The sequence below is a fragment of the Glandiceps talaboti genome, chromosome 21, assembly GCF_964340395.1.
Source record: "Glandiceps talaboti chromosome 21, keGlaTala1.1, whole genome shotgun sequence".
Lineage (NCBI taxonomy): Eukaryota > Metazoa > Hemichordata > Enteropneusta > Spengelidae > Glandiceps > Glandiceps talaboti.
Window position 1 is genome coordinate 10,134,386 of NC_135569.1, and position 27,208 is coordinate 10,161,593.

The following is a 27,208-nucleotide window of genomic DNA, read 5'->3' on the forward strand; positions in this document are numbered from 1 at the left end:
CTACAAGAGCTTATACCTAAATGAGACCAAAAGGTTATTATGTGATAAATTCCTATTAAAGTATAGTCGCAAAGCTACAAGGCTAAGTGCGATCCCAGTTAATACGAAAATGCGTCGGAAATCGTCTTTACATAAACCCTAGTTGGCAAGGAGAGTTCTCGTTACACTCTCTGTGTTGCAAAAACAAAACGGTCGCCAAGGTCAAGGTCAAGGAAAAATGATTTACACAAGAATACTAAAAAAAATACAGAAACATGTTTACATGTGTCATGAGAGCTACTAAGAAACGTCACTTCTACCATACACATTCACTTCTGCAGTGGGCAATTCTTCTATAAACGTGGAAAGTAATACAGTTAATGAAATTTTACCAGAACACGACGTACACCTAACAAGTTACATTTGCTAGACAAGGATGAGATCGAGACAAACACTACACTATCACTACACTATCACTACACTACACTACACTACACTACACTACACTACACTACACTACACTACACTACACGAAAAGTCTACTTTACCCACCTTTACCCAACCTTTACTCTACCTACTGTGCTGTGACCCACCTAACTACCATCTCTGTCCAGGGGTAGTGTGAGACGCATTACTAGTTTTGACTATCTACGTAGCCCCCCCCCCCCCCCGAGATCACCAAGGGTAAATTTAGACAAAGGTGGAACTTTGTCTCATACTCAGCATATTTGTAATTGACAAATTACACATCTCTGCTCTGTTCACCTTTACCCCAGGTGGAAGACTTTTCGTGTTACAGTAGTGAAAATAGCTGACACATTTTGTGAGTATTTCATAATAGTATTGAGATAACATTTCAAAGAAATACACCACATGTGTAACGTACCTTGGGATAATTTTCCCCAATCTAGGTCGTGAACTACTATGTCGACAGTACTGGGTGTACAGCATTTTGTAGCTGATATTTTTTTGGACTTTTTGCTTTACTTTCTTGGTTTCAGATTGAACAATAGTAATAAAGTCTAGATCTAGCCCTACTTGCAGACAGTGCATGGGTCTAGATTACTGACATGACCCTCAACATCAAAGGAGAAGGAAGGGACAACTTTATAATACTACGTATGCAAGTAGGGCTAGTCCAGGTCAAGTATTTTGTATGCAATATTTCCTTAGTACTTTCACAGCAGTTCCAAAAACACATTTTCTTTGTAAATATAATGCTATAATACCTTGGCTCTGTAGCAATGTCACATATGTTGCTTTTGTAGTCAACTTGCCTTTATTGTAAATGTCGACGTTATGGAATGTATATATGCGTTCTTTAATTAACCACTATTCATTCTATATATCTCCATTCCATTTAGCCTGCCCTCACACGACGACATAATGCCATTATCCTGAAAATCATCGGTTATCGGTTGATAAGAAACTTCCTTTTATACCAGCCACTTTGGAGAAGATATAAGTTCTAACATGACAATGAACACATATCATTTGGCTGTAAGACCCCCCCCCCCCCTTCCCCAGTTATTTTCTCCTTACACGTCGAGGAGCAATGGAAAATCCACACTGAAACTTGATGGTAAAATGGAATTTTTAAACCCAATGTTATTTTTATGATTTGAACCAATTTTTTATGTATAACCCCATAAAATAGTAGCATGAATAAAGATATCAAATGTTGATAGTTGCAATAATGTTGGGGAAAAGTATAGTTGCCTGTTTACTTTACCAAAGATTGCCACTGAGGGCGCTAGCCAGACTTTACAGACAGTACTCTTCATTTGTCAACCTCGAAGAAAAATGCAAGATCCATCACAAGACTAGTTGAGACAAAAGACTTGCATGGTCATATCCTCATCCAACCAAAGCAGTGTACACTTATGGGCATGCTAATAATTGACAAAAATTATTTTGAAAACTGAGATAAACATTACACACAGGTACGCACACACACACAGACAGACAGACAGACACAGACACAGGACTTGAGGGACATCGTGGAGGGCAAGCCATAGCAGTACAACCAATGTGTTTAAATGGACTTCGAAAACAAATGGATTCAGAATTATTGTTACCTGTTGGGGATATTGTTACCTGTTGTTCAGCCCTATCAGACCTCTAAACCATGACTGTACTAAACTGCCACATATCCTGCACAGTGCAACCAGATTGGGTTGCAGCCAATCAAATATCGTTATGCTGTAAAGGTGTCAAAATGACCATGACACCATCCTTTCTATGCTGATTTATGAGACCAACCACGTCAAGAACAAATGGCATGTTTGGCAAATCAAGTATATTTGTACAAACAATTGACAAGCATCACCATAAAAACAATTATTCGTATCACCAAAAGCAAAAACTCTTCTGCCCATTCGAATCTACATAATGACTTCTGTTTGAACTTCTAATCACAAGTTCGAGGTGGGCCCAACTCTTCTGGTGTTGCAGGTACAGATTCACAGAGTAGGACACAGACATGAAAACTCTACACACATGTGAAATTTTTATATCTTTTAATGTTGTTTTTTCAGTATTTACATTAATGTCAATATCTCACGTAGTTTTGAGTCCAACATTTCTAAATAATATTTTTCATTATTATAATTATTTGAAGGGGCCAGAAATCAGCAACAAACCAATGCAAAATTGATACCAGTCTTCACGGTTTGATTGACTTGTAATATTAATTACTTGCTGGTAATGTCTGCTACCAACGAAAGCTTTAATTGTCTCAAAACAAACAGAATGTTTGTCCCCATGAATCAGGTTTATAAAAGCCTGATGAGGCCATTACTGAGTTCATATATGTGCCAACAACTTAACAATACTGATGTGTTGGTGTGTTCCAACATCAGTAAATAAATCTTGTTCTCTTTTTTTTGTTTCTTTTTTTTTATAGAAAAACTTTTTTTATTATCATACTGTTTTTATTATATGATATACATTCTTTTCATTTCTCATTTTCATCATCGCTCATTGTTGCTCACTCTCTCTCTCTCTCTCTCTCTCACACACACACACACACACGTACACGCACACTTCTCTCTCTTGCGCACACTTCCTCTCTCTCTCTCCCTCCGCGCTCTCTCTCTCTCTTTCTCTCTCTCCCTCCCTCCCTCCCTCTCTCCCTCTCTCTCTCACTCTCTCAGTAGATTTCCAATGATTGATTAAAACTGCTCCAAAGTTATTCACAACAGCATGCTGACTTTTAAATGTTCTTGTCATCATCATCATCGTCATCATCATATCACATTCACAATACAAAGAATGTGAGACTTGACCATAGAAAATAGTAACACCTCAGTAATGAAAATACTATGGAAGTTTAACAAAAGTTCCATTGACACATATATCAACCCACAGTTTACTAAATGCCTCCAGGAGAACAACAACAATGTCCCCAAAACATTTTTTTTTGTAGCAAATTTGCCTGAAAATCAGCACCAATGAAGAAGGGGAAGCAGACACCTCGCAGGCTTCTCTTAGCAGTTTATACGTAGGACTGTACATATATTTGAAATGACAAAACCATCATTCAATCATTATAGGGTCCGTCTATTTCTCCTGCGTTGAATCTATCAGCAGCGGCATTGACACTAAATCCAAGAATTTGTGGGTCAACTTTCTGCATACGGTTCTTCTTCTTCTTTGCACCTTTTCGCCTGGCGTCTTCCTCCCATTCATTTTGCACATCAACAGGCATTTCATCGTAGCTGATGTGTTCCTGTGAAGTGTCAACAAAATAGCTGTTAATAACAGAACTTACTTTGAGAATTCACAAACATGCAAAGTATTTTATCCAGGCCATATTTCTCACAGTGTGATGTTATACAATCAAACTCGTTTAAATCAAGGAGTTTCATGACAGGTGAAAGGGAAAGATCTGAGTTTTAAAAATTAATCTAGCTTGAACCATTCCTCATCAACCTTCATCACTGTCAATCGCAATCTGATTAATATCCGATGTAGTGTACACTTCCAAGTTCTTTTTGGCTGTTACGTTTACTGTCGTTTCTTCTTTTGTGAGCGCTCATTACATAATCTGACACAATATCACAGGTTTTCCTGAACCCAATCTCATACTTATGAGTATCCAATCAGAATCTGTCTTACAATATCACATTCATAATGAGATACATTGTGTCAAACTGTACATTTGCATTTGCTACAACCCTTTTGTTCAGTTACATTAGAAACTTGAATCAAAAGTTCAATGAGTGCAGTACCAGCATATAGAAAACACTGCACCAACTCAAAATCTGCTTCCTAGTCAATGTAACTGATCAAAGAATCAAATTCAATAGCGTTGATCATGATAATTTGATTGTTACCAAGTATAGACATGTCAGGGAAGTAATACACATCACCACTGTGAACTTTGCACAATGTAGTACACAAAAGAGGCAGGATAGGTTTCCAGTTACATGTGCCAAATATACTTTCACCATGTGCATGTATCCTGGGATACTGGATAAATCCCAAGACTAAATGTAACAGCATAAGTGACATCATCTCGTGCAATGCATCTTGGAACCGGAAAATGGACTATTGGAGTCATTAAGGATTTTCAATGACAAGCCTTGATATTGGCAACCCTTGAAGACAAATGCAACTTTTTTATGACTTGTATGGTTATAAAGCCAAAACAGGCAGTGTTAACCAGAAGACTATGTTACATATACAGATTTACAATCAAAGTTGATCATTTTATAAGTTTAGATTGTTGTTTTACTTGATAGATAACAACACTTTTACTACTGAACACAGGATGATTGCTATTGAATGGAGTTTAAAAATGTGAATGAATGTAAACAAAACTCTTCAATCTGCTGTGTTTGGCAGTACATGTGCTCTTGTCTAGGGAGTAAAACAACAACCAAATGATCACATTGATCAGCATCATTTAAATGTATATGTGGTGTACAGTCTTCTGGCAAACATCCTGTTTTAACTGTACATGTATATGTATATGTGGTGGACAGTCTTTTGGCAAACACTCCCTGTTTTTGCTGTACATGTACATGTGGTGGACAGTCTTTTGGCAAACACTCCCTGTTTTTGCTGGAAATCACCACCTTCCTGTAACCTATTGACTAATCTCAAAGGTCCTTTTATTGAAACCACAATCCTACTTGGCACCAATCAGATGGTTTCTTTGATAGCGTGCTAAACACAGAAAGTTACAGATGTCTTCAGGGTGAGGTTATGTACATGAAAGAACTTGGCAATCACAGATGGCCCAAAAGTGTTACACTTATGTTTGTGTATTTCTTACAAACAATCAATGCTATTGACAACGATATATAGGATAATACAGAATTTCACACACTCAGACCTGATCACCCCATCTCTCCTTGTCAATGGATTGATCCGTCGTTGAAAACACTGGCACATTCCATTTTGTTCAGGGACAAGAAAGGTGACGAGGTTAAAGTTGCATGAGAAGGACTTTTAATAAAATAAAGACACATGCGGAGGCAACTAAAGCATAACATGAAAACTGGCACACTAGTCTACGAAGAACAACAGATTGAAAAGCGAGCTGGCATTGTAGGGCAAACTTTGGTCACCACATGCAGAGGCACTTAAAGTCAACTACTAGTATTTACAACTACAATGGTACACTGCGATTGGTACACTACAGAACAAAAGCTTTAGGGAAGGATGCAGCATTTTATAAAGTTGACATTGAAGTAAATTTGTTCAAATTTTCATCATTAATGCTACAGGGATGAGGTCACTGATATTGTAATCTCAATTTTCCACTAAAAGTTATTTGAATTATCACAAAGAAGCTGATAACTACAAATTTTTCAAGTTGAGACAGGCAGACCAGTCTGAAAATTTACTTGCAGTTCACAGGATCTACTCTCTCATATGATGCAAATTCTCTCAATTAATATGCAAACTGCATCAAAGTAAGGGTTTCAATTTGTAAATGTCACAAACATATAAGTTCAGTCAAATATGGGCCAACTAGTCTGAAAATTTACCTGCAATCTACAAGATCCATAGTGGTTTATGCAAATTGTCTCATTAATATGCAAGCTCCATCAAAGCACTACTATTTTTGTCCATTACTTTACACTCACATCAAATTTGGCTCATGGATGCATAACATACAAATTATGCAAATTACATATTAATATACATATTGAGTTCAACACAAATGGTAAATTTCATCCTGAACAGTTTTCACACGAAATTACACGGACTTTGAGTAGACACACATACACACTGGCTGCACCATGAGGGGGCCTACGCATCAGTGCTAAACAACAAAATATCAGGACATGGCATTTACACCTGTACTTGAAACTATGATATGAATTTTACTTGTCTTGCTATATTTCGAAAGATCTCCTCAATACAGAGGAGAATGTCAGTGACCAGTCCCTGCCTTTCAGTTTTGATTCGAGGCCAAAGTGAAATGAATGATTTAGGTTTTCATAAATTTTTGGTGGAAACCATTTTTGAACAAAAGCTGCATCCCTCTTTTGCAAGGCATAGAACAGCATCATTCATCACTGTTGTCATAGTAACACAGCTGATTTATGTATGGTCCATGTAATTAAGAGTGTTTTACTGATTCAACATATAAGAGACACACCTCTAGACTAGTTGACAGGCCAGATAAAGTGACGGCTTCCCAAGGTTGACTATATTGTGGGCAAAAGAAAGAAATAGCATTGAGGTGATAATTACTCACATTTTAAATAATTACTCTAGTTAACCCTTTTACCAAGTGATGAATTGACTACTGTTCTTGATGCCATCATAATAGTCATTTTAATTTCCCTCCCTACAATTTGAAAGGTATCATATATCTTCTCTCCTTTTTTTTCTTTTTTTACAAAATCACATCTGCTACAGACCTGCATGTTATACATATATTTTGCGATCATTCGTACATGAAAGGATAAACCAGAATCTAGTGCAAATCTGGGTGGATCTAGAAATTTGGTAGACCATTCACCAACTACAGATGATAAAAAATATATGTTGTACATATCGCATAAAATGTATCAGTAACAGCACCTGTTGAAATTTGATGTTTGCATGGCAGTAACTTAACATTTCTCTAGTCCAGTCCTCTAAAAGTTAGCCCCCCCCCCCATCCTCCTTGTTTTATAGCTTCAATCCTGTCTTGTGGATCAAAGACAAACACATGAGCATTGAAACAAGTTGGCAAAATTTTACTTGCAAATTTAAACTTGTTGCTATAAAGTCTCACAGTAGTATTGTTTTTGAGAAGGGTACCGTGACAAATTTGTGAGACAGTTTCTACATAAACATGCCCAGAGGTTTCAACAACAAATGCCTCACCCCCCCCCCCTCCCCGTTTTTCCAGAGTATGTGACTATTGCTGATCTCATTTGCATGTTAAGTAAAGATCGCCATAGCAACTTGTTCATTAACATGCACATCTGCATGGAGACATGCAAATACAGTACCTTTATCATTCGACAAAAATATGGATATTTCATTTTAATAGCAGTGTATCTCAGTGTGGAAGCCAGCTCCGGGTTGTTTGGATGTATACAGACCTTCTAAGTTCACTATTGGAAAGCTTTCATGGTGAATTCTCATAGTGGTTTGCTGGTAGTATAGTGGTCCACTTGAACTTGATGGTAATTTGGCTGAAGTTGAGGATTCATACTCTATCTATCTCTAAGTCTAACTCCCTACCTAGATTACGTGATTGTTTCTCATCAAAGTGCAGTCTAGCCTAAACTATATCTAGACGATATCATTCATAAATAAATAAATAAATATAAAAAAGTAATAAATAATAAATAAGCAAATAAAAACAAGTTACATAAGGCTCTATATGTTTAGAGTTGTTGGGAATACCAAATTGAATGGGTTCATGAATTGAAAGTATCCTTTGAATTCATAATTACAATGAAAACTGATTAAGCTAAAAAACAGAGAATGGACTGGCTGTCTGGTGAGTTAGGAAATAATCACAGTTGATATGAACCTTGTAAATCTAAAACCAACAATTACAGTGTTTCCAAACAAAGTATGAACGATGAAGTACTGCAACATATTGATACATTTACTGAACTTGTCCTCATGCATTACTGTAGATTTAGCTATAGCAGTAGTCACAACATTGCCTACACAGTGGTAAAGTTGAAAAACACTTTACTTTGATATTGTCGACAAACGTGCATAAACCCTGTCTATTGATAAATATCATCATGACTAGATGTACTGAGTGATGTATAACTTAAGGCACCAAATTTGAAATTTGTTATCATTGAAGTTATCAGGAATGACGTGCACAATTTCAGCACATCTTTGATCTGACCCTACTAAATTCTGTACAAAGACCTATTTTGGTAATGTATCAATATGTTGCAGTAGTTTATCATTCATACATTGATCAGAAGCACTGTAAACTTTATGTCATCTAACTATAGAAATGATTACATCACGCTCGGCTTGAATTGTTGAGTTTAGACTTGACACACTGTAGAAATGATTTCATAGGAGGTTCTTTATCAATGATGTCCATCTCTAAACACAATTTTGTATCCATTCCCCTTTTTGCAGCTTTGTGAATTTTTTATTTTAAGTTATTTTTCAGATTGGAATAACTTTTCATTGATAATTGATACACTTTCCATGACATTCCTAATTATTCAAAGCTTTCAATGATATTCCTAAATACTGAAAGCTTTCCATGATATTCCCAATTATTCAAAGCTTTCAATGACATTCCCAACAACTCATGATATTCCCAATTACTGAAGCTTTCCGTGATATTCCCAACAACTGAAAGCTTTCCATGATAACTTTTCTATCACCTATTCTATGCTTTCCCTATCAAATTCTCTACCTATTATTGCCCTTGCTTTGTTAGTACTATAACTTGACACACGACAGTTTAAGTATTCAATTACACGGTAACTATTGCGGCTTGCAAACAGACCCATCGCAGGAAACCAAGCACTAAGAAAATATTACAGGGCAAAACATAGATATCATGACAGCATTCTTGACTTGATTTGAGAAACAAATTGAGGCTGGTCTATCTACTGGCATTGCATGATTTGTCATTCACTTCCCATAATCATCCTAATTTTGAAGGTATGTATAATTCTTGGTACCTGAAGTAGCACTTTCTTTTATGCCAGAGGGTTGAAATAGAACAAGGTTGCAGACTTGTTCTTGGAACTTGCTTGTATCTGTCTCTTGGAGAGGGTGATTTACTAAACAAGGACTGCACGAAAGACAGCACGTGCCGCTGGCATAATTCTGACAGATGAAACATCATCTCCCTGAGGACTATACTATGCAGACAATGCGATAACTGTATTACAATGTGTATGACATACCCCTGCATGAGACAAACGCAGGCAACAATTGTATCCATTCTGACTTTCAGCCTCTGACTTTAATTCTGGTACGTTTTACTTTCTTTTGCTGTAATCTATCCTACTAGACTTGCTGTTGTCTGAGTGGCATGACCACAAGGACAATATCTTGCCAAAACTAGGCATGTAGTGGGATAGTGAATGACAAATCTAAACTAATACTTGTAGATAGACATATTGTTGGCTTGCTTAGTTGACCAGACCAGCATAGAGTACTATCTGCAAACAGCTTGATTGTGTTCTAGCTAACTTGTCATAGGCAAAAGGGTTAACAAATATTTCTATTTACTACACATAATAACTAAATCATTCAATAGTTTATAAAACTCTTCATTTCATGGGTTGCGCTTTATCAGTGTTCATGAATTAATTTGCATCTTGCGTGTAGCCATATCTCATTGCATCTTCTTTAGCAACCCATGCAATATTTCATCATTCTGCTCCAAAAAAAATCACTAACTTAAACAGCGCGATTCTCACTCTATAAATGTCAAAGATAAGAAATTTAATTGTGTTCAACTTACTACAATCTGCTGCTGTTGTTGTTGTTGTTGATGTTGTTGTTGTTTACGTTGTAGATCTCTCTGTTTAGTTCTTCTGTCGACAAATTCTTTAGCAAAGTTGCTGGCCCGTTGTGTATCGCCTAAAAAATTACGGCAGTAATCATGGACTTCGTAAGGGGACTCCACTTCAAGGAGAAAGTTTACAAACGTAGGAACTGAAAGTACACACACAGAAAAAGAAACACTCATTGTTATGCTTGTTACAATTCCCCAGTCAAAATACTATTTCATAATCATTTCAATGTTATGCCTTATCTACATAACATGAATGTAAATCAAGAATTGACGTTAAAACATATATCAATACCATTAACAGCTGGTGTTTCATCTTGTTTTTGTTGCCACTAGCAGATACAATCCTTCAGAGTTTAACCTGTAACCTCTCTGAATGGAGACTGACCACCGATTAGCTCTGATTTTGCTAATGGGGACTGGCCACTCATGATTTTGCTATTTGCCAGTCCCCAGTCACATGGTTTCTGAAACATAACATGTGTCTTTTTATCTTGTGATTGTGTATTTATTTTGTGGCTGGAGTGTATTCTTTTATCGTGTGATGAATAAAAAAGAATTCAAATGAATAAAGAGTTGTGTGTATCAGTTACTGATTATTTATCTGTATCACAGACACACACACACACACACACATGTACCTTTCTTGCATTCCAGTGATAGTATCTTGACACATAATTTTCATACTTTAAAATTTCATACAAATAAGAATATTCACATACTGTCCAAATGCCCCTGGCCGACCTCTGGCATTTCTCGTAATGCTTTGTCACACCACTGTGTAAATTCATTAGCCACTAACATGGTATTGCTCTGAAATAACTTGTGAACTGTTTCCTGTATAAACAAAATGGATTATAGTATTATATATTAATTATGACATTCAGGGTAATCCAGCCTTCGGTTTACTAACTAAGATAGATGCAAACTAGACGGAAACTAAATCTATTGTTCTTCAATGTGGTAGATTACACAAGTGGGTGATAGCAGTTCCTCAGTTGTGTGATTCTAATCACTCTGTGATCAACATAGTGTAAACATTGGAAGTCCCAAAACAGCATTGCAAGTTTATGGAACTCTAAATAAACTACTTTTCAGAGACACCACCCTACTGACACTATAATTAATTTAATTCAAAAATAAACTTATATCTATGTATATAATACTGCAAAATTATTGAAAAAGTATAAATGCAAACAAAATAACAAATCACAATATCAAACCTACCTCATCTTTCTTTGATCGTGCTCTGCTATTAGCTTGCACTGGTTGTGCTTGTCTTGGTTGACTTTGATTCAGGGAAGGAAAATGTGAACTGTGTGAAAATTACAAAAGAATCATCAATTTAATATGTCACTCCAGGAGTAATTTACTATTACATCACAGGACTTTGCAGACATGCATATGTGTTAGATGGACATACTATGACCATTTAACTGTAGGCAATAAGTACATTCCTCCCTTGAAATGAAGTTGTAAAGATACATATATGAAATCGTGTCGTAACTGAGAGCTAACTCATGAAGACAACTCAGTGAAGTTAAATTCATCACACAAAGAGAGAGCCATGATTTTGACTTTATCACATCCACAGTTCAAACACTATATCACAATACCCCACCCCCCCTCCCCCACCCCCCAGTACTTACTCTTGTTTATTCTTCTTGGACGATTCCCTGCACTCATCCCAAAACCCACCAGGGGTATTTTTGGCCTGTGGATCACCCCAGACACTAGTACCATCTGAACCCCAATTTAAGGCAGCACTGGTATTAGCACTTCCCCACACGGCTGCTTGTCCGATTGACATGTTACTCTGAAATGTGGGAGAGACAAGAAACTTAAAGATGCGTTTGCTGCGATTAGAATGTATGTATTTTTTTGGAACTGATTTGTTAGATATAGTGACTTACTTGTAATATTGTACACCCTGAATAGTATTGAATTACCTGTGGCTAAACATATTTGTGTATTTTTTTTTAATTTAAGAAAAAACAAAACAACAACAACACCACCAACAACAACAACAACAACAACAACAACAACAACAACAACAACAACAAACATATTTGTGTAACTGTACACATAATACAAATGTATGGTGTAATTAATCCAATTCAACTAATTTCTGAGTCTGCCCCAACGAATCACGACTTCAAACTTCCTACTTTCCTACTTATAGCTAACATAGACCTCAAATTGACATGTAAAATGTATAATTATTGATATTTTAACAATTTTCAGTGAATATAATGTTGGTTATCTTGATCGATATTTTACAAATATCATTTATTTCAAAAGCTTTCACTTTAAACTCTATTTCAATAGATCTTGGTTAAAGTTTGGACTGCCACTTGGTTACTTCTAAACGACAACGATAAAAGAGTTCAACCAAAGAGCTTTTTCCTTGCTCTGAAACCATATTTTGTACTACTTCTGAACATGGAACGTAAATAATATACCTATATTTTGGCTAAATCATTGACACTTCTTCAGTACTTACTGTATACAATCCATTGACATAGACTTGTCATATGACTGTATTGAACCTTTAAACAGTAACAGCTGAAGGCGGCGGCATGATTTAGCCTAAGGTAAATTATTCCGTGCTAAGTTCGGAACAAATACAAACACTGATAACAAAAGTCGGTACGTTTAAGAAGATGGAACATGTAAGAAACTCACCTGATTCTGTTGTTGTTGCTGCTGCTGCTGTTGTTGTTGTTGTTGTCGTTGTATCATTTGTTGTCTAGCCTGCTCTTCCTGTATCTCTAGCAGAGATCTTGGTGATTGCATATTATTTGTATTGCTGTGAACAAACAGAACAATCTCTGTTAAAAAATAAACCCTCTGGGAATTAAATATTTCCTGGTTTGGCTTATGCTTCCTGCATCAGAGATCTTGGTAACACATATCATTTGTATTGCTACTAACAAATTAAACACATCTGTTATGAAACTAACTCAGTAGTAAAACCGAGTAGCATGTTAGTTCTCCTCATTATTGACTTGTTAGACACTAGGACAGCCCCCCCCCCCCCCCCACACACACACACACACATTATACACACACCTTTGGACAGAATACATCCAAATATTCAGTATAGCATTAATACTGAAATGGCTTTTTAACTTATGTTATTAACACTCTCCAAATATATTTTTCAATGTGCAATATTGGGGAGTGCTCAAAAATTGGTAATTAGGATGCAAGTGTGCCCTCTGTGTCAGTCAATTTGACATTCTCGTTAAACTCGTCATACTAATTACTTACTCATTCAATACCCATAAGTCTAGTTACATCAATCCATAGACCCTCCTTAGGTGGAGGATCTATGATCAATCACAGTCAAATTTATTCCCACACATCCTCCCTCCATCATCATTGGTCTTTATGTGCCCCACATTTTACTACCTCAAAACACTTTTTTCTCTTTTCTTACTTTGAGTTTTGATTGGCCCAACCAGCAGGCCTTTGTTGTTGATTTTGTTGCTGCTGCTGCTGATGCTGTTGTATTTGCTGTGCTTGTAACTGGCGCTGACGCTGCAACACAAAAAAAACACACCAATGGTTGGGGGCCAATTATAGCGTGATGTTGTCATGGCTGTAGACACACTGCTCAGTCAGGTTATTGGGCACCGATTTTCAATGTGTCATTACCAGCTTGTTAACGGTATTCAAGACAAGCTACTTGGTTCCGAGGACCACGGAAGTATGACAGCTAATGATGTAATCACAACAGCACAGTGAACAGGCTATACAAGTGATGGTATGGCGGTATTTTTGATTGATGGATAACATCTCGCTCTAAACATATGAATATGAATATGAAAATGAATATGAACATAAACATGAATAGGTATATTAACATGCATACGAATGGGGATAGGGTTACAAATTACTTGCTTGATCCCTTTGGCAAATTTAACTGGGCTGTTATAAAACAATACATAAAGGCACAAGGGATTCATGGAAACAAACCACAACTGATTTAAATTGTTCTCCCTACCTCCTCTCTTGCCCTGTGTTCTTGTTCTTGTAATTGCTGTATCTGTAATAAAGACAACTGTCCACTACCATTGCCACCATTATTAGTACCCTGTCCCCATAATGCAGAACTTGGAAGCTGTAACAAGAAAGAGGGCAAAAAAGAATTGGTGTAATCATCATTTGGCTGAATATTACATGTCTGTGGGGAATACATTAAGTTCTTTCAAGGAAAGATTGTCTCTATCTAGGGGAATACACTGAGTTCTTGTAGCAATGTAAAGATGAAATCTTTACTGTACCTATGACGTAACAGACATTAAGGTTATAGATCTTTGGGGTGCCTTTGCAACAATATCTACAACATATTCATAGATTTTTTTTTCATGCAATAAAAAATACCACACACACACACACACACACACACACACACACACACACACACACACACACACACACACATGTCCTCTAAGTATGGTCTTGAAACAGTTATGACACACCTTTCATAGATTTGTAGATGGCAAATACTCTCAAACTTACACAGAGCTAGATTTTCATACCTTAATTTGCTGCAACTGTTGCTGTTGAAGTCTTCGTAATGCTTCCTGCTGTTGCTGCTGCTGCCTCTGGATTTCTTGTTGCCTAGTTGTGAAATAAAGTTGTGTTCATTCAGTGTTTGTGTTAAGAGCAGTAGAAGGTAAAATGTATTGGCATTCCCAAACACAATTGTGGTAGATTGTATGGGAAACAGTAACTTTATGCCTTTCTCACTTTCAATTATCTGGATTCTCCAACCTTAGTGAAAACACTGACATTGGTCACATTAACATTTTACATCAATATGAAAATCTATCTCTTATCAAACTACATGGAATTAATATTTATTCTCTCAATAAAATTGATAAAACTGAAAATTTCTCATAAAGCTATATGCAAATGTGAGCATTCATTTAAATGAGAATGCCTTCATCAGGTGAATGTTAGCTCTCGTTAACTCTTTCCAAAACTGTTTTCAAACTATCTCGATAGCACAACAGAAAGTTATGTATAATTGCTTGACATTGGCCGTTTCTGCAATTGTCAAGGTATTTCGGAAATATCATGCTATCATTTCCGGACTTCATATGACTAGAAATCGCCATAACAGATTATAAATCAGTCATTTTTTTTTAAAAAGGTGACAAGGCACTATAATTTTAAAGGTCCATGTCGTCTTAGGATTAAAATTTCCGTGAGAAAAATATTTGTCTGACAGTTTTAGAAATGGGTGGTTCCGAACAAAAGATTTGTAGACCATTTGCATAATAGTATGCAAGAACTGTTTTCAGTATTCTACTGCAGATTAAATACCATTAGCATACATATGTATCGGTGCAAGTAATCACTGGTACAAATGTAATAATATCAATCACTAAATGTAGTACATGATGTACAAAAGCCATACCTCTGCAGTTCCTTTTGTCTCTGCATTTCTTGTTGTCGTTGAAGCTCCTGCAATTCTTGCTGTCTTTGAAGTTCTTTCTGTCTCTGCATTTCTTGTCGTTTTAGTTCGGCTTCTCTCATTTCCCTCTCCTGTTGTCGTCTCATCTCTTCCTGTTGTCGTCTCATTTCTTCTTGGCGCTGCAGTTCACGCTGTCGCTGCATTTCTTCTTCTCGTCGGCGCCTTTCTTCCTCTTGTTGTTTGCGGATCCTTTCCTCCTCTTCCTTCTGCTTCCTCAAAGCTTCTTCCTGTTTCCGTTGAGCCTCCTGTCTCTTCGGGTGAGTAAAAACAGAAATTCAAATCATAGGTGTAATCAAATGCCAGCTTTTCTCTACATAAATAACATTCACGTCAAAAACTAACTAACAAGTAACATACAACAAGGTCATGATGAATACAACTATTATAGATACAGTTACACGAGTATGTATTGTCCAATCATGATATCTAGATCACACCACTGGGGCACTCTTCGCAGAGAAAAGGCACACATCAGGGTGATGGCTCAGTTTGACCCTACAGAACACAGGTTTTCCTAGATACTCTGCTTTCCTTCTACTTTAACCCAAGGGTACCTGGACACTGCAGAAGTGGGGATGTATCTCAATTTCTGAATTTGATTTCAATCGATAACATAAAATAAATTATTAGAATCATTTGAAATCATTCCCTTCCAATTCTAATTATACAGTACCTCAGAATGTCACATCGTGGTGGAAACTGGTGCTTTATAAATTCACTGATTGATTGATTGATTGATTGATTGATTGATTACCTGCAATTCCAACAGCCTCTGTTTCTCTTCCTCTTGTCTCCTTTGTGCTTCTTGTTTCCTTCGTTCTTCTTCTTTTCGTTCTCTTGCCATTCTTTCTTGGTTTTTGTTTTCGTCCAACTCCCACACTCCAGTCCAACTTTCGGCTGGCGTTCCCCATATCGACTGAGTTTCTGCAGCTGTGCTGACAGCTGGCGGTGGTCTTGGCGAGCCTGGGATATTTGATCTCGGACTAGTTGCAGGTGACTGTGGCTGTGGTTGTAGTTTGTTCATGGCTTGTTGTTGGGTGGGCTGTGATGGTGGGACTTGTTCTCCAGTTGGTGACCTGTTATAAAAACAAGAACTATCAAGACTTTGTTTCCAAAATAATCATTAATTTCTCTCCAGAATATTTTATGATGGCTAAGCTAAACTATTTAAAGGTGAACACCATCCCAGGAAATACAGATGTTTTCATAAACCATGGGTTCTGGAGAGTAATTTCATGATTTTACATCACCTACAATTAGTTGCAGAAAAACATCAAGTTGATCTTTTGCCCTTATAGGGTATCTTTGCTATGGAACATTGCATGATGGGAGTCAGTACAATTAATATATTCAAGATACATAATGAATATTCATGAGAGATGTTTTACACTGAAGGGTATAGGTACTCAGGACTCATTGCTTATTCCAAGTTACAGTACACCGTGTATTGTATAGGTGTGTAGCACCCACCGATCTTTAGGAGATTGCTGTGGTTTGGTCATTTGCTGCTGTTGTTGCTGCCTAAGTAGTTGTTGAATAGCATCTTGCTGTATCTGTTGTTGTTGCTGTTGCTGTTGTTGTTGTAGGTGATGCCTACAAGGAACACGAAATGGGCTACTTTTAATTTTAGGGTACTATCCTGGGACAGGGTTTGTTATTTTTGTAAGAAATGCAAGGAAAGATACAAGTCTTTTCGTATCTCTTCTTCTTAGTTACAGCAGCATGGGGAGTCTATCGTTTTTGTTTTTCATATAAAGCATGCCAATCAAATTTGTTCCTTTCGTATTACACAGCTACATGGGCTCTGGTAATTTTGTAAAATTCAAAGAAAAGTTCCAGGTGTTTTGCACAGACTGTCAAGTAATGAAGGGCAGAGTTTACAGAGTCCTTGGCAAGCACAGATGGATGGATATGCAGGTGAAGAGAACAGAGAGAGTGATATCCCACATGTACAGTCATACATACACACACACACACACACACACACACACACACACACACACACACACACACACACACACACACACACACACACAGACACAGACAATGAATGCTAATCCCCTTATTTGTACACAAAAAAGTCGACAAAACCCAGCATACTCTTGAAAAATTGAAAAATCAAATTTCACATATCATCTAAAATCTGAAAACCTATTCTCAAAAGCTGTATAACTGTATAACACCTCTGATCTTTTCATTGTACTGGAAACTGATGCTCATATGGGTTGATTGATTGGTGGATTGATTGATTGATTGATTGATTGATTGACTGATTGAGTGAGAAACTCACCTTAAATAAGCTTGTTGCTGCAGGATTTGTTGTTGTAGTAACTGTTGCTGTATCAGCTGCTGTTGTTGCAGGAGTCTTTGTTTCATTTGATCTTCTGATAACATGCCTTCTTTCACTGAGGCCGGATTCTGTAAGATTGCATAAAACCAACAATGTCAGTTTTCTCTCATGTCAAGAAGAGCAGTTGATAGAACAATACAACACTTACTCTAGACAAATTATGACGTACATCAGCTAAAATATCATTATTAGATGTTGATGCACCATATAAGCCTTTGTCACAGCAAATATATGATCATACAACACAGACATGATGAGCACTTTCAGTTTACACAAACAAAACAAAACGTCAATTGATCATAATCATTGGAACTGTCTGTCATATTTTATAAGTTTACTAACAAAAATAAATATACTAGTAGGTAGATTCATGTCAACGTCTTTTGTCCCCCATGCAGCATAGGGTCTTGTTTGACCATCACCACAAGCTGCAGCTGTCTACACTTACCATTTGTGGAGGTACCATGGGGCCAGGTAAGAAAGGCACTCTACCCCATTGCTTGATAACTTCTCCAAGTGGTTGAAATGACTGATCACAACCACGTTTAACTAACAGAGTCATTGTAAAATATCCCGCTGTGAACCATTCTGCCATCTCACCAGCTGTAAATGGACCTGTGTGTAAAAGTATATTAAGATATCGTCATTTGACACTCAATGTTCGGAATTTCATGAGATTTCATCTTTTCTTTACCACAAGTAACTGTACAGTGCCTCTGAACTTTACTAAGTACTGGATACTACAAGTAACTGTACAGTGCCTCTGAACTTTACTAAATACTGGATACTACAAGTAACTGTACAGTGCCTCTGAACTTCACTAAGTACTGGATACTACAAGTAACTGTACAGTGCCTCTGAACTTTACTAAGTACTGGATACTACAAGTAACTGTACAGTGCCTCTGAACTTTACTAAATACTGGATACTGGCATTTTACAAATGACTTGATTGAGTAAAGTCGAAGAACACAAAAACACAAAATTTTGAAATGCTATCACCAAGGCACCTTGGCTGTGACATTCATACCTTGTGTTTGTCCTTGTGGATCTTTATAGAACCATTTCTGACTATTTTCAAAGGCTAAAGGTGCTGGTGGTGACGATTCTTGGGAATTTCCTGTATTTGACTCTTCTTCTTCCCCATGTTTGTCATCATCCTACAGACATAACACATTATAAACATTTAAAGGGGCGATGGCCAGATCTGAACAAAATTTCCTGCGATATCTGTGTTCTGTGACGAATCAGACATGTTCTCTACTTACTGAAATATGTATAATCATTGGCAGTAACTGTGAGATATGTAGTATTCTAGTCTGACAAACATTTACCTCAGAATTGTAGTAAAAAATACACAGACCTATATTTTACTACAACTATAGTGCTATTGTGACCTTATATGTATCTCATTTCAGTTGTGCTAAAAATGACACTTCATTTATGTTTTCAGATTACCTCACTGATGACAGCCATGAGATTCTCGGCAGCTTTTTCAAACTGATCAAGTCCATCATCTTCCTCCCCAGTACTAGCTTGAGTTACTGTGGTCGTTGGCTTGGACTCGGCCACAGTATCACTCACAGCTGTCATTGTACTGGTCTTAGCACTTTCACTGGAAGACTCCGCTCTCATCTTGCATTCCGCTTCTTCCGTTATTTCAGCTTTCTTCTCTTGAATTTCCTGAACTTTGGTGACTTGATCACTTTGTTCAGTTCTGTGTGGAACAGTCTGACTTTGGACTTTGCTTTGGTTTTCTTTAACTTTGTGTTCATTAATGTTTTTAATGTCTATAATACTACTTGTATTATTGGCAGTGCTAGCTGTAATTTCCATTGGCTTCTCATTCTCATTCTGTATCTCCTCTTCCTTCTTCTTATCTGTTGACACAAAATCAAACATTTTCATGGCAATAGTCCTTTTCAAAATTTGCCATGGTGGCGCTCTACTTCCTGTCTGTGTGTACCTTGGGGGTATACATGGTATAGGTTACTCAGTTAATCATAGAGCACTGCTGCTTTCCTCGATGTCTGAACAATATGAAAAACATCCCTGACTTACACTTCTACAGAATACCAAGGGACCTTGGTTGCCAGAGTAGTAATACACATGTCACAACAATAGTTTCAGATTGTGTCTATCTTAGTAAACCAAGACCTCGGTTGCCAGAGTAGTAATCAACATGTCACAACAATAGTTTTAGTTTGTGTCTCTCTTAGTAAACCAAGACCTCGGTTACCAGAGTAGTATATCAACATGTCACAACCATAGTTTTAGTTTGTGTCTATCTTAATACACCAAGACTTCAACTGCCAGAGTAGTACCATTATGTGGTTTTTACATACTATTGATGATAATGTTACATTACCTGGCGGCTTGTCTTTGACTTCACTTGCATCATTGTCAGAATCCTTATCATTTGATGATTTCTCTTCCAGTTCAACTTCGTCTTTCTGTAACGTCAACAAATTTAGTTTGTTATTACCTTCATCTACATGGTATTTCTATGGAACATAACACACTTATGACTTAATACATGTACACACTAACTAATAATAATAACGAACCCTATATCTTAAAATAATAGTGATAACATTACCTTTTTGGAATCTAGTTTTGAAGCGACAATGTAGTTTTTGTCCAAATCATTTTGACATCATCAGTATCAATGAATAAAATATTGTAAACCGAGACATTTTTGCTACTTGAAAATTTTGCAATTTGACAGTCTTCAGCTAGTTCTTAAACACTACTTTTTACTAATTACCAGACAGGTATATTGTGTTCATGTACAAGAAGGCATTTTAGTCACTTCAGTTTTGTGTTTTTGTTTTTCAGCAAACTAAGCAAAAAGTTTTTAACGCAAATTTCTAGTTCTATTACATGTAACAAAAATGTTAGTGTATGATCTAGACTTCGTCAAGTCTCTGGGCTTTTTTAACTATTTATTAACATCAGTGTGTTCTTTTGTGTGAAATAGTGACAACTGTTAGTAATTGTGAACAGTCGGGTGAACAATAAGCCCTATGGAGACTACTTGTCACTGGGGAAATAAAAGTAAGACATTTTTCTTTACAAAATTTGAAATGAAAAACAAATTCAAATATTACAAGTAACACTGAAGTAAATTACTTTCCCTATGTGCTACACTCATTTATAGCATTCATATCAAGTGTAAAATTATACTGTTTCAATTGGTTTATTTACAAGCCTAGCATGTGGCCTTTCTAATGTGGTCAATTAGCAAATAAAACAGTACACTTTTACACTTGATATGGATGCTATAAACAATTGTGGTATATACAGAAAACGCTTTACTTTGTGTCATGGGTTGTATTTGAAGATTATGAGGAAGAAAAGACCTCCCATGGGACTTGTATCAGTCTACATTATCTTACCTTGCTTGAAAGGAATGCCCCTGAGGAATCGAAAGTTCCAATACTATCTAGATCTACAGCGTCATCTGTACTCCATTCTGGTAATTCGTCATCAAAACGTCCACTATGATGTCGTTCCCTATCCCCCCTATCTCGAAACTCAAACTCAAATGCTCTTTCTCTTGGATGGTGCCAATTTGTCCTAGGTCCACCTGAAAGTAATCACACAGCATGTCAAGATGGTGAAAATGAAATTGGAAGGCAAAGTACACATTATTGAATCACCTGTGGGTAAACATATTTATATAGCAGTAAACATAGTATGGTGCACTCAATCCAACCAAACTCATTTTTGGGTCCGCACCTAAAAATCAGTACCCAATACAATCCCCATTCGACCTACTAATTATGGATATAATTGACCTCTAATTAACATGTACTATATCTAATTATTAGTCTTTTAACTTACTTCCACAAAAATATTGGTGGCTCTCTGATAAAAAAAATAATGCTTCAGTTACAGCTCGTGTCGGTTTTAACTCACCAGGACTTGTAGTTCTCCAGTTATCTGGTAACTTATCGCTACCACGATGACCTGCTAGTCTCCAATCACCGTCGTCATCTTCACGAGGTGATCTATCTGCTCTTAGACTCTCAGATCTATCAAGCCGATCGGGTCTTTCACTCGAACTCCGCCAATTATCAGTAAGACTCCCTCGATCCACAGGCCGCCTTGGTGAAGGAGGTCCTGTATCATCAAAAGACCTTACTTCCGTCCGATGTTTGTCATACCTCCTTTCGCCGCCCCTATGATACAAATAATAGAGGCAGTTTCATATATATGTGTGACTGATGTAGGAATGTGAAATGTCAAAACACACAAAGTTTGGAATGTTCTTGAAGGCCCACTTTGTAAAAGGATGAACATCTATGTGTGAACAACAGTCGTCTGGTAGAGTTATAGAAAGAGATGGTCCAGAACAAAAGAATGATCCTATGTAATCCTTATGACTCCACTATTCCGATAACACAATCCCAAGAACCTAGGATTGAAACCCTAGGCCAAGTTCATTTATGCACTTCTAATCAAATTTCAAATACTTTCACGCCTTCAATGATAACAGGTTCTGTATTTACTACTATGATGTTGACAAGTTCATTAAAAATTTACTTCTAATGTGATACACAGTGCTGGATTTCCGGTTAGTATTTACCACCATCTCAGTAACAAGTTCTAAATGTTGGAAGTTCATGTTCACCATGTTTCTAAATTGCATTGATAGTAGTAGTGTGACCCCTACAATTTTCATCATGGTTTACATCATATACAAACATGTCAATGTCGCACTTTGTGAACGTTCATTTAGGAGGTGGGGGTTTTGTCCTAAATGAACAAAGTTTGTTTATTGAGCTTGTGCGACATTGTGAAATCGTCCCTAAATATATAGTACATTATAACATAAGATACAATAGGCAAATTATTACTTAGCAAACATAACTAATGTCAAACATGTTCGGTATTTCTTTTTCTTTTTAAAACTCATTCATCTTGAAAAATGGTAATATGGTAAATACTAGAGAGCTAGATGTGGCTCTTTCTCTGTAAACCGTATTTAAGTACTGTATAATTCAAGTACAGTATAATTTGATTAAGTCTGCACAGGACACTTCAATAAACAAATAACATAACATAACATAACATAACATAACATAACATAACATAACATAACATAACATAACATAACATAACATACATGTAACATAACAACATAACACATAGCAAAAATCTCTTATACATTCATGGCCGTCAATCTTTTGCATTTATACATATTCAACAACATAACATAACAACACAACACAAAAATATCTCAAACACAGCACTGTTGATTGAGAGTTTCATCAAATGATGCAATGGTTCATACAAATGTACTATCATGGCTGTCAATCTTTTGTATTTATACATGTTCAACAACATAACATAACATAACATAACATCATAACATAACATAACATAACATAACATAATATAAAACACAAAAATATCTTATACATTCATGGACGTCAATCTTTCGTATTTACACATTTTCAATAGATGTGTGAAATAGATTTTAAAGGTTTTATGGCCGTCCTAGTTCATATTTCACAGGTTCTTGGAAAACTATTACCAGTGATATTTCATACCCATTAGCAATATACAAGACTGCAAGAGTAAATGTAACATGTACACGGAAGAAAAATGTAATGGATTCAAAGAGAAAGTATAGTATATCAACCCCAGGACATACAGATACATTTTTTAAAATGTTAAAGTTGTTTAAACTAATACTTTCCTGTAATTCCTTTGCAAAAGATAATAATACATAACCATATTTGTGATTTTCTATATAGCAATTGTTTGAAACTGTGCTCAAAATGTCTTAGAAATTATGTCAATTGGTAATTTCTATACGGATGACGTGTTTTACCTCAAAATACTACATAGAGGAAAAGCTTCAATTGATCAATAGACAGCTAATAGAACCCTTGCAGGACAGACTTATCTGTGTATTTAGTAAAATGAACTCTTCTTTCATTGACTATAATCTTATAAAAGTGGTAGTTGAAATATGTTTAGTAGTCTATGTGCCTCGGACGTACATGTACTACCGGTCAGTGTGCCCTCTAATGATAGCCAAATTTTGTTGTTGTGAGTCAAAATGAGAAAAACTGGCATTTCTCGTGAGTCACCACATAGTAAGAGATAGGGGAATATCAAATGTTGGTGCGTCACTAGAAATTGTGTGCGTCAGTGGTGCGTCAAATTGGCTTAGAGGGCACACATGCTACCTGCTAAGTTGGTAGTCTACCAATAGAAACATTGTATCTAGTCTATGTGTCCTGGACCACTGCTAATGTGGTAGTCTAGATACAATGTTTAATAGTCTATGTGTCCTGGACTACTGTTAATGTGGGACTACTGGTAGTCTAGATACCGATGTTTAGTAGTTTATGTGCCATGGACTACTACTATTAATCTAGCAAATGAAAGTTAATAATGGTTAGCCAAAAAAGAAATATTAAATTTTGACACATTCAATAGTTTGTCACTCATTGAAGAATGGTGCAGTGCAACTCAAACAGTGTCAATTCAAGGCTGTCATGATTGGGGAGCACTTGGGCCCTCTCCATGAAAAATATGGGCCATTTCTCATTCTTCTACCAGGTTTGAGGACATTAACATTGAATAACCATATTTACTGTCGGTACTATGGTAATATTTTGAAATCCAATGTTGTAATGGCTGAGCATAAATATATATTATCCTACTGAATATACATAAACCAAAGTGTTTTATTCGTAGAGTTTAAACTGTCTACATGACACAACTCACAATGACTTGAATATAGAGTCTGAAAGCCAGATATGATCGATGATGTCCCAAAGCCTACAATGCTATAGATATAAATAACATCGATCTGAAAATTAACAAATAATGATAATAATATAACCACTTACCTATCATCCCAGCTTTGACTTCTGTTATATTCCCTTGCCCTGTTATATGGACCATCCCTTTCTTCTTCAAATGGTCTTTGAAATTCTCCCCTTCCACGCCCTAGTGTCAAAAAAGATTACAGGACACACACATTATTTATTAATTTATGAACTAATATCAGCTCTTCAAATAATCTCTAAATCTCTCCCCTCGCATGCTCTATTGTAAAATATCCTTACAGGTATCAGACGCATATGTTATTAAAATAATATTAATTTATGAACTAATATCAGCTCTTCAAATAATCTCTAAATCTCTCCCCTCCCAAGCTCTATTGTAAAATATCATTACAGGTATCAGACGCATATGTTATTAAAAATATTAATTTATGAACTAATATCAGCTCTTCAAATAATCTCGAAATCTCTCCCCTCCCATGCCCTATTGTAAAATATTATTACATGTATAGGACGCATAGAATATTAAAATAATATTAATTTATGAACTAATATCAGCTCTTCAAATAATCTCTAAAACTTTCCCCTCCCATGCTCTATTGTAAAATATCATTACATGTATCAGACGCATATGTTATTACAATAATATTAATTTATGAACTAATATCAGCTCTTCAAATAATCTCGAAAACTTTCCCCTCCCATGCTCTATTGTAAAATATCATTACATGTATAGGACGCATAGAATATTAAAATAATATTAATTTATGAACTAATATCAGCTCTTCGAAATAATCTCTGAAACTCCCCCCTTCCTTTTTTCTACACCTTATTGTAAATTATATGTAGGATTATAGAACATACATAAATAATTAATGAACTAATATCAGCTCTTCAAATGGTCTTTGAAACTCCACCCTTCCCCAAAGCCCTATTATCTAGTAAGATTATAGAATGCATATGTCATTAATTTATAAAAGAGTCCAGGGTCACACAACATTTTAATTTATTGCCAACACAGCAATATTATATTGAGAATGCAGAGACAAACAGTATTAACAAGTCATGTTTGAATGAAAACAAATATTTTTTTTGTTTTTGTCAGAAGGAAAATATGTTCCAGCAAGCTTGTGAGCATGAAATATGACAATATAATACAATTATTATATCATATGTAAACCATAAAACTGATGACATAGACAAAACCAAGTCTTAAGGTACGAACATGATTTGATCCACAGCATCTACATCACTGCGGTTATCTTGTTATCTTTGTGTGAACTCTTTACTTTCCTTTATACAAACACAAAGACAACGGTATTCTTACATGAGTTTTGGTCTAGACAGGGTGTAAGTGTAATATATGAAATTAACACTTCCTACATTGTAGGAAGTGTTAATACATGTATGTACATGTATGATATCAACAAAAATATTCCTTGAACTATTGAATTGCACATAATACTACCTGGTAGTATCTAACGCACACAACATCTGAAATTAACCATTATGCCACTGGCACTGCGAACATAATATGGTTCTGAATCATGAATAACACATGTTGGAAGCTATTGGGAATGTATATATCCCCCTTGGATTTTGTCATGGAAGACCTAAGGATTGGTCCCTCTTGAACGGACACTTGTCAGAGGCCAGGAAAGGAGTGTTTTCTTTCTGAAGGTGGAGCTTTTGAAATTTGGAAATTGAAATATAACATTTTGTAAAACATGCACTGAGTATGATTTTAGAACTAAGTGAACAGAAAGGGAGAATGCTGATGACATTTACTATGTTTCTATACCTTTCACCACAATTTTGACAGTGGTTGGATTCAACCTAATTGTGATTAAACATGGGTAGATTTTACCACTGAAGTTACAAAAGCACTTTCGGAATTCTGGTGTGTGTGTGTGTGTGTGTGTGTGTGTGTGTGTGTGTGTGTGTGTGTGTGATATGTTCAGGTTTTAACCTAACATTTCTGTATCTCGTCGATTTTTCCTTTGAAAAAGAATATTTATTCGAAACGTCGGATTTTACATCTATTTATACGGACTGATTTATAAGTTCCATATGCACTTCTACAAATGTATGTATGTATGTATGTATGTATGTATGTATGTATGTATGTATGTATGTATGTATGTATGTATGTGTGTGTGTGTGTGTGTGTGTGTGTGTGTGTGTATGTATGTATGTTATGTATGTATGTATGTATGTATGTATGCATGCATGCATGCATGCATGTATGTATGTATGTATGTATGTATGTATGTATGTTTGTATGTATGTGCGTGTGTATGTAAATGTGTGTAGTTTGCATTTGTAGTTTAGTGTTTGTAGTGTACATGTAGTACATGTATGTGTGTGCACATTACATTTTACCATGTCACCATTGCTTCCTAAAAACATCTATGATTTGAAAGTCACTTTTATTTTATCGCAAGAGAGCTTTCAAGAATTATACTAGGATAATGAGATCACAACTCCCATGATTCTTCTTCTTCACACACACACACACACACTTCATTAGTATGTTTTGTCAGTTGCTACTTTGCCTATCAACTACATCACACATGGTACATGAATAACAATACTTAATTATATTTGTGATGTGAT

General features: G+C 36.1%; 1 protein-coding gene across 3 annotated transcripts in view; it reads right to left on the reverse strand.

Annotated features, from left to right (window-relative positions):
• Positions 1-3,116: 3,116 nt before the first annotated feature.
• LOC144451656 (uncharacterized) overlaps positions 3,117-27,208 on the reverse strand; it is a 38,081-nt gene continuing 13,989 nt past the window's right edge. Inside the window, exons 4-24 of one of the 3 annotated variants that reach the window (XM_078142551.1) lie at positions 24,656-24,755; positions 21,705-21,967; positions 21,182-21,372; positions 20,152-20,236; positions 19,242-19,663; positions 18,814-18,943; positions 18,233-18,399; positions 17,725-17,852; positions 16,905-17,027; positions 16,189-16,510; positions 15,378-15,685; positions 14,494-14,575; positions 13,956-14,072; positions 13,389-13,489; positions 12,632-12,755; positions 11,596-11,762; positions 11,174-11,261; positions 10,669-10,783; positions 9,896-10,089; positions 6,596-6,644; positions 3,590-3,709 (exon numbers count right to left, since the gene is read on the reverse strand). In XM_078142551.1, the coding sequence (XP_077998677.1) occupies positions 6,603-6,644; positions 9,896-10,089; positions 10,669-10,783; positions 11,174-11,261; positions 11,596-11,762; positions 12,632-12,755; positions 13,389-13,489; positions 13,956-14,072; positions 14,494-14,575; positions 15,378-15,685; positions 16,189-16,510; positions 16,905-17,027; positions 17,725-17,852; positions 18,233-18,399; positions 18,814-18,943; positions 19,242-19,663; positions 20,152-20,236; positions 21,182-21,372; positions 21,705-21,967; positions 24,656-24,755 (3,269 nt within the window). In that variant the 3' untranslated portion in view covers positions 3,590-3,709; positions 6,596-6,602. Of the gene's footprint in view, positions 3,710-6,595; positions 6,645-9,895; positions 10,090-10,668; positions 10,784-11,173; positions 11,262-11,595; positions 11,763-12,631; positions 12,756-13,388; positions 13,490-13,955; positions 14,073-14,493; positions 14,576-15,377; positions 15,686-16,188; positions 16,511-16,904; positions 17,028-17,724; positions 17,853-18,232; positions 18,400-18,813; positions 18,944-19,241; positions 19,664-20,151; positions 20,237-21,181; positions 21,373-21,704; positions 21,968-24,655; positions 24,756-27,208 lie in introns of all 3 variants that reach the window. The other 2 variants (XM_078142550.1, XM_078142549.1) reach the window with 2 other exon arrangements.